The sequence below is a fragment of the Lactuca sativa genome, chromosome 6 (assembly GCF_002870075.4).
Source record: "Lactuca sativa cultivar Salinas chromosome 6, Lsat_Salinas_v11, whole genome shotgun sequence".
In the NCBI taxonomy this organism is placed as follows: Eukaryota; Viridiplantae; Streptophyta; class Magnoliopsida; order Asterales; family Asteraceae; genus Lactuca; species Lactuca sativa.
Window position 1 is genome coordinate 29656335 of NC_056628.2, and position 7660 is coordinate 29663994.

General features: G+C 32.5%; 1 protein-coding gene across 1 annotated transcript; it reads right to left on the reverse strand.

The window, feature by feature from the left end:
• Window positions 1-2552: 2552 nt before the first annotated feature.
• LOC111883141 (stemmadenine O-acetyltransferase) lies at window positions 2553-4181 on the reverse strand. Its single transcript, XM_023879499.3, has one exon. The coding sequence runs from the start codon at window positions 3950-3952 to the stop codon at window positions 2672-2674; it is 1281 nt and encodes a 426-aa protein (XP_023735267.1). The 5' UTR covers window positions 3953-4181; the 3' UTR covers window positions 2553-2671.
• Window positions 4182-7660: the final 3479 nt, after the last annotated feature.

Sequence of the window (7660 nt, forward strand, 5' to 3'; positions counted from 1 at the left end):
CAATTTTCAGTTTTGGTAACGAAATTTTTGTTTTTGATCTTTTCCAATCTGTAGATTCAATGATTTTTTCCCAGTAGAATTACTTCTTAATAATGATTTCACTGATTTTCTATCCATCCACACATTCTTAAAGAATCTTTGAAATTTTATTCCAATTATGATATAAGGAAACATATTTTAAAATGCTTTTAGAAATGTTAAGAAGTTCATTATGCTAAAATGTTCATTTATATTAAAAGAATTATAGGTTCGTTTATTTTATTTATCCTTAGAGTTATTTCGTGATAATGATTTTCATTAATTTTGTATTCCTACAAACATTCTTAAAGAATATCTTTAATACACTTATTCATTGTCTTATTTGTATATTTTAAATATGTATTTGGCCATCATCATGTTTGAAAAAGTGATTGTTGAATCTTAATTCAAATTTTCAATCAACTTGTTTTTCTATAAAAAAGTAATAAAAAAAATTTAACCAAGGTATTTTTTTATATTTCCTGTTTGTTCGTAAGGATTTTCTTTACCGGTACTTATGATTTTAAGAAGCACATTCCTAAATGGATATTTATGTTTGCATAATTAAGTTGATGTACACTAATTTATGTGATTTTATTTTTTAAAAAATGCATAATTTTACTGACTTGTATATTATATAAGTTAATGTTTAAATATATTATTGAATAATATTCATAATTCTTTTTATATATATAGCAAGATATTATACTATTCAAAATTATCAAAGTCAAAGGTGATGACGGTTGTTTAAAGCATTTCATGGTCAACAAGAAATCACAGTTCGAGAAGATGGTTATGGCAATCGATAAACCATCTAATATTAAGGATTAAATGATGTGTCACTTGTGATAATGATGTAAAAAAAAGAAATACATTTTTGTATTTGAAGTTGCAGAGAGGAATATATTTTGTGAGATTTTCAATTAGTTGACAGACCATGTACTTTGTTATAAACACAAAACTCTTGATTATTTTGATTTTTATGCTGTTCTATACAAATAAGTTATCATTTTGTTGGATATCATTTTGGTCTATATAAATAAGTTATCATTTTGTTGGATATCTTCATGCCATTTTAAAGCACATTCTACAAGAATATGTGGGTAATAACCTGTACACATACAAAATTCAACACATTTTGTAAGAATATAAGGCTATTAACCTTTAGATATTTAACCTTATAAAAAAATATATAACAAACATCCATATTTTTCAAGAAAATATTAAAAACGAACCTGCTGGGAGAACAAAGAAATCATCATCGACTAGTAACGATTCATCCGTATTCACGACCTTAGATCAAAAGTTTTAACATAACCTACATATCAATCTTTGGTTCCTCATTTTTTTTTATTTCTAGACCTCCACTTTTCTTGATATTACATCGACATACTACAATCGTAATTGAGAGTGATAGTAGAATGAAAAGCCTCACTGGTTGAAGATTCTTTAAGAATGGATGTATAAGATGTTGGATTTCTGTATTTTGTCTTCAGGGATATTGATTTGTGAAACATAATCACGTATCCCAAATAACTCGACCTTACCTTATTTGATTATGGTGAGAATATCAAAAATACCCTTATGAACCGTTTTTATTAGTAAAATGATTAAAGCTTCCACTAAAATTACAATAATGCCATATCATTCTTAGCCATTTGATTTTCTAATCCAATGATCCTTATTAAGTCATACAATCACACTATACTTAGGTTTTATATTTAATCCTAACCCTATATATATATATATATATATATATATATATATATATATATATATATATATATATAATTGATCTAAGTTATACGATATATTAAATATATCGAAGTTAAAAAAAATATTAATGAAACGAATTACACCCTATAGTCTCATAACTACAAGAATCGACATATTGGTAGACAACCAAAGTCACCAGGAAAGCGCGACTTCCTTTAGGATATATAGGTCTTGGTTCCACTTGTCTCCAAGACAGATCACGTAGTCACTGGAAAGTCCAACTCAAAAATATAGTCAAGGGAAGTTTCGTTGCGATAGATCTTGACTAGTGTAAAATCATGTAATGTTTCTGTACTTTTTATTTTTCTCTAGCTTCTCTTTAGCTTTTCAATAAACATTAGATGTAAATAAAAAGATATCGATCTAGAGAAACTTTGTCTAGATAAGCAGTCATCGAGTAACTGGCACAGAGACATCCTAAACGACATTGTTTGCTTAATTTTCAATGGAAAGAAATCAAAAACAAAATTTATATATTAAAAATTAACTAAATATTATTTTAGAAATATATTGTCACAAAAATCTAACGAGATAATTTTTTTCTTGTATATATCTTCCCAGGTCAACAAAAATGAAAGAAAAAATTTCGTCCTCTGTGTCAACAAAAACTTGTTATATAAAATGTTAATCATTCATGTAAAACCCAAAACCAAACAATGCTACTGAAAACATGGGAATCATAATCGGAAAGTATGAACCAAATTTTGAATTGTATGTAAAGAACATATTGACAAAGACATGCCCAAAATGTTTTAGCTTTCATCAACAAAAAGTGGATAATGTAGTCATCTTTTTCAATCATGCGTTACAATTTACAACAAACTTGACATTTGATATTAAGTAATTGAAGTAAATTTAAAGTTATATCATATAGGATTTACCTTCTATCGTCACACATGCTTGGAGAACAATAAGCCAACAACTCATCGTCTTGTTCAAAGATGGCCATCACTTCTTCTTCCAAATTGGCCCATACTTCAATTCCATTCCCTTCTTTAGTGTCCATCATCATGATTCCATTCTTGAATGGTGTATTTGTTACGCTAATCCACCTTGGCTTTCCGCACCCAAAATCAATCTCATACAGTGGGAATCCACACCAACTACTAAACGTAAACACTTCAGTTCCATCTCTTCCCAACATTTCCCCAATCTTTTTAGAGTAATTCAAGATTGCAAATATCCCATCTTTGGAATCTTGAACTTGTTTCATGTAAACATCACAGAATTCTTTAAACCCATGTCTCAGTTGACCCGCCAAGCCCCGTAACTCAATCTCACCGCCGTCATCAAAGCTTTTCTCCGCCAAAAACGACCCAACAAAATTGCCAAAAGAGGTCTCCGGCAATGGTGGGTTGAGGCGTCCTCGCATGTTCACAAGCGTCATTGCCACTGATGATGTAATCTCAGGTTTCTTAACTGCGTTCATAGCACATTTCCAGGTGAGGGCTGTAACAGCTTGAACACGTGAAGAAGATGATGTTTGCGCCTTGAGTGATGATATGCTTGAAGCACTGAACACAAACCTCTTTCTAACGAGCTTTTCGTTCATTGGAATCTTGATTCCGGTGTTAAAGTTCAAGAAACCTATCCGTGGGAATAGAGATGAGATACTGAACTCGGGAACCAAAACTGGGTTATCGCTCAATGAAAAGTTTGCCCATTCGCGAATAAAAGAAAAGAAATTAGATGCATCGCCGATCTTATGCGAAGAACATGCACCAATCGCAATTCCACCACATTTGAAGTAGCTCACCTGGACCAGCAACGGAATGGTATGATCAGGATTCTCGGATTCCTCAGTTAAAGGAACAAACTGTTTCATCAAGTTCAAATCGTACTGTTGAAGTACATCAGATAGGGAACAATCAACAGTGGCTTCAGAATATGGTATTCCGGCGTCATTGCAATCCACAAAAACATCTCCATTTACACGTCCAGCATATGGATAAAACGACGACAAGACTCTAGATAAAGAGGTCTTGAGTCGAGGGGCTAAGTTCGAGTTTGGCTTTGGGTCATAGAAGAAGATTATCGGAGGATAAACGGAAGGCGATAACTGGTCAAAAAGTGATAAATCGTGGGTTTTCAGGTGGTCCTGAGTGGAGGATGAAGGTTTAATGATGTGGGTTGCTGTTATCTCGACGTTGAACGCCATCGTTTCTGGTAGATATGCAAGTTATTATCATTCTACAATTGAGAAAGTTGGTTCGATTTATGTGGATTCAAGGCGATGAATCTTATGGTGTTACGGTGTTATGTGTTAGAGGACAAAGACTTCGTTACTTTTGATAAAAGCCGATTGGCCGGAAGGCATAGAGAATAATAAGATCGTCATCATATATGTCAATAGTCCCTTCGAGCATAAAAGATACCACAAAAAAAAAAAAAAAATAAGGGTTTTTGACAGAAACACTAGAGCATTTAAGCCTGACAATTTTATAGTATGAATTTAAAGGAAATCTCTCCTTATTTTATTTTAATTTACAAATAAATTTTAAATTAAAATTTATTTATAAAAAATCATGAATTACTAGAAAAAAATGACGAATTTGGCTATACTTGTTTCAGACTTAGTCGTATTTACTTTATGAATAAGTTATAAAATAAAATTGTTTACAAAAAAACAATAATTACATAAAAACAATAATTACCGGTAAGAATGAGGATATAATTATTTTCTTTTTGGACATACATTTTATCGGTTTCATTGTTGATGTGGACGACCACAACAAAAAACATAACCTTCAGCGACGACAAAAAACGTCTCAGTTGATGCCTCATGTCGTCGGTACTACCTCGTAGCTAATACTCATTTGTCGTCGCAATTAATAGTCTCTAATACACGTTGTTGCTAAATGTCTATGTCGTCGCTATTAGTGTCGTCTCTATTGATATTCCGGCCACCGGTTAGAGTTTTTTCGGCAAGGCTTTCCGGAGTCATGAGTCATCGCAATGGGTCAATGTCGTCCCTAAATGTGTCGCTACTAATGCTTTTTATTAAAAAAACAATTTATTTATGATATTAGTTTATATATATTATAAAATACAGATTTGATAAAAATACAATGTCAATACATACCACATTACATATAACATCAATTATACAATATTACATAAAGTATCTAATAAATCCAAAATAAACATCAAACATATAATCCATAAACTATCTAATAAATCTAAAATAACATCAACAATAACATAAAACAAGAAATACTATGTGTCGTCGTCTTCCCCATCTTTGTTTTCCTTGCTGTTGACTTGGTTCTTAAACGAACATATAATATCTCCAATTGCCGTCACAAATGCCGGGTTTTGAAGAAAAGCATTCACATCAACATCCTACAATTAAGTCACAAGCACATTAAGTCATTAACAATTTAACAAACTATCAAACCACCAAATGAATTAAGTTGTTAACAATTTAACAAACTATTAAACCACCAAATCAATTAAGTCTTTAACAATTTAACAAACTACCAAACTACCAAAAATTACTATAAATGCATCAAGTTCTGAACAATATAGCAAAGCTACCAAATTCTTTAAAAGTTTAATAAGTAACTGTGTTGGTTGCGGTGCTTGTGATTGTGACTGCCATTGGGATCAAGCACTTGTACCCACTGCAGAAGGAGGTTTAGTCCCAATACCTCTCACATGTCCCTTTCGAGCACCTTCTAAAATATTGCGATCCAATTAATATAGTCTGCATCACCACCAGAGTCGGTTATGTGATGAGTCTGTAAAGCAACCTCAAAAACTAAAGCATTCTGTATTTCATAAAAGATTGTCAATATACATTAAAAGTAACACAAAAAAAGAAAACAGTCTACTTCATTTTTAAGTAATAATAACTTACATATTGGTCTTCAACTAAAGGATCAACAAATTCCCATTTTTTATTCACATACGCATGATGAAATGTTTCAAGTCTATTCAAATTCTGTTTAACATTCCAAAATATGTGATACTTGAATAAACATTAAAAATATGTTATAACTGAATAAACATTATTGTAACTTACGTTCTTAAAACAAACACTATTGTAGCTGCACGTCCCTCCATGATTCTGAACAACTAGCTTCTTCCGACATTCTTTGTTTTCCGCGGATTATTTTTGATAATTTTTTGTGTTAAGAAGTGGTCAATAACATCATTCCAAAGCTGCAGATCCATACCATCAGGGGCTTGAGCCCTTGCTACCTCCACATCCCATATAAAATCAGTAAAATGAGTTTTTGCAGTATTTTTGCGGCCTCTATACCGTGCACATATCCGATTGTTCAGTGACGCCCAATAAATTGAACCCATGGGATCATTTGAATTCGCTCCAAAATCAAACCATGTCTACAAAAAATAGAGAAGTTAAAAATAAATCAAAATTAAACATATTAAATATAAGTTTATAAATAATTTATCGAAAGATACTAGAACATGATAACCCTTCCGGCTTCAGAAACTTCTTTCCATGTGTCCTTATCGAAAGCCATGTCACGCCACATATAGCTCCCAACCTCCCGAATGAAACATTCGTATACTTCCCCAATCGGCATGTGAGTATTTATGTTAAATGCTATCTTTATAGGCCGTTCTCCTATAGCTGCAAATAACTTGTGAATTTTTTATTAACTGACATGCCTCTTAGTTTTGGAGCCACCACTGCATAATAAAATATTAGTCAAGATAATCTTTTATATACATACAACATGAAATACAATGAATTAGAATAAATCTTAATTACCATCAATCTGGTGATTACTAAAACCTCCATGGAACGGATGTGGTGGCTCGTTACCACTGTCACCTCCAAGGTGATCACCAATTATATACATATACACATGTCACACCCCAAAACCGATAACGGCGGAATACGTTTCGGGGTGGAGGACGTCATGTACAGTATCATCACAATTGCATAATAGTAAAAACAAGAAACATACAACCATTGCATTACATAGTGAGTTTAATTACAAGTGTGTTTTGTAATGTTCAACAAACACCAAAAGTAATACAAAAATAAGAGATGGATCTTGTATGCTCCACTTACTCCAAAATGTTGCACCTGTACCTGTCTATCTTTAACCTGAGGATACAAGTTATTTTGAAAACGAGTATCAACATAAAGCTGGTGAGTTCATAAGAGTTTAGTGTGATTTTTGTATAAAAGGCATTAGAACTGATAGTATGAAAAGCTGCAATTTACATTCATAAGTAGTAGAAAACCCTAGAAAATCCTATATTTTCCAAAAAATACATTGTAAGTGAAAACCTTTAAGAAAACATGTAATTTTCATCTTTGAAAACCGTTTAGTGTAAAAGTATATTAGTGAATCTCCAATAAGTAAGGTATTAAATAGGTTATGCCTGTAGTCAGTAATAGAGGTGCAAACTTCCTTTAGTGTTAGGTACTTTTTTACTTCGGGATGTTAACTTAGCCTTTAGTTTAGTATTTTAGTGTGGATATAGTGTATTCCTTGTATGCTACCGATAGTGTAAATAATAGAGGACCCCATGACCTTCCCGGTCATGCACATTGTAGTGAAGTAGCGGCATCCCTGGGCCTGCACGGCTCGGACTGAAATTAACAGTCGGGATGTAATAGTGTCTGCCCCGTATAGATCTATACATGTAGCGTCGTTCTCCTGTCAGAAAACTCTGGGCGTAGTGTGTAGCGAATAGAGTATCTCATAGTGAGTTAGTGTGTTATCTTCGGATTAGTACTTTCTCTTGTATTATAGTGTAGTAGACTTTTGTATAGCTCGTAGTGTGTTCTCTTATTAGTGTATAGTCTCGTAATAGTGTGTATTATAGTGTGTAGAGTAGTAGCTATAGCGAGTAGTAGTGGCCTTAACTATACCTATTATAG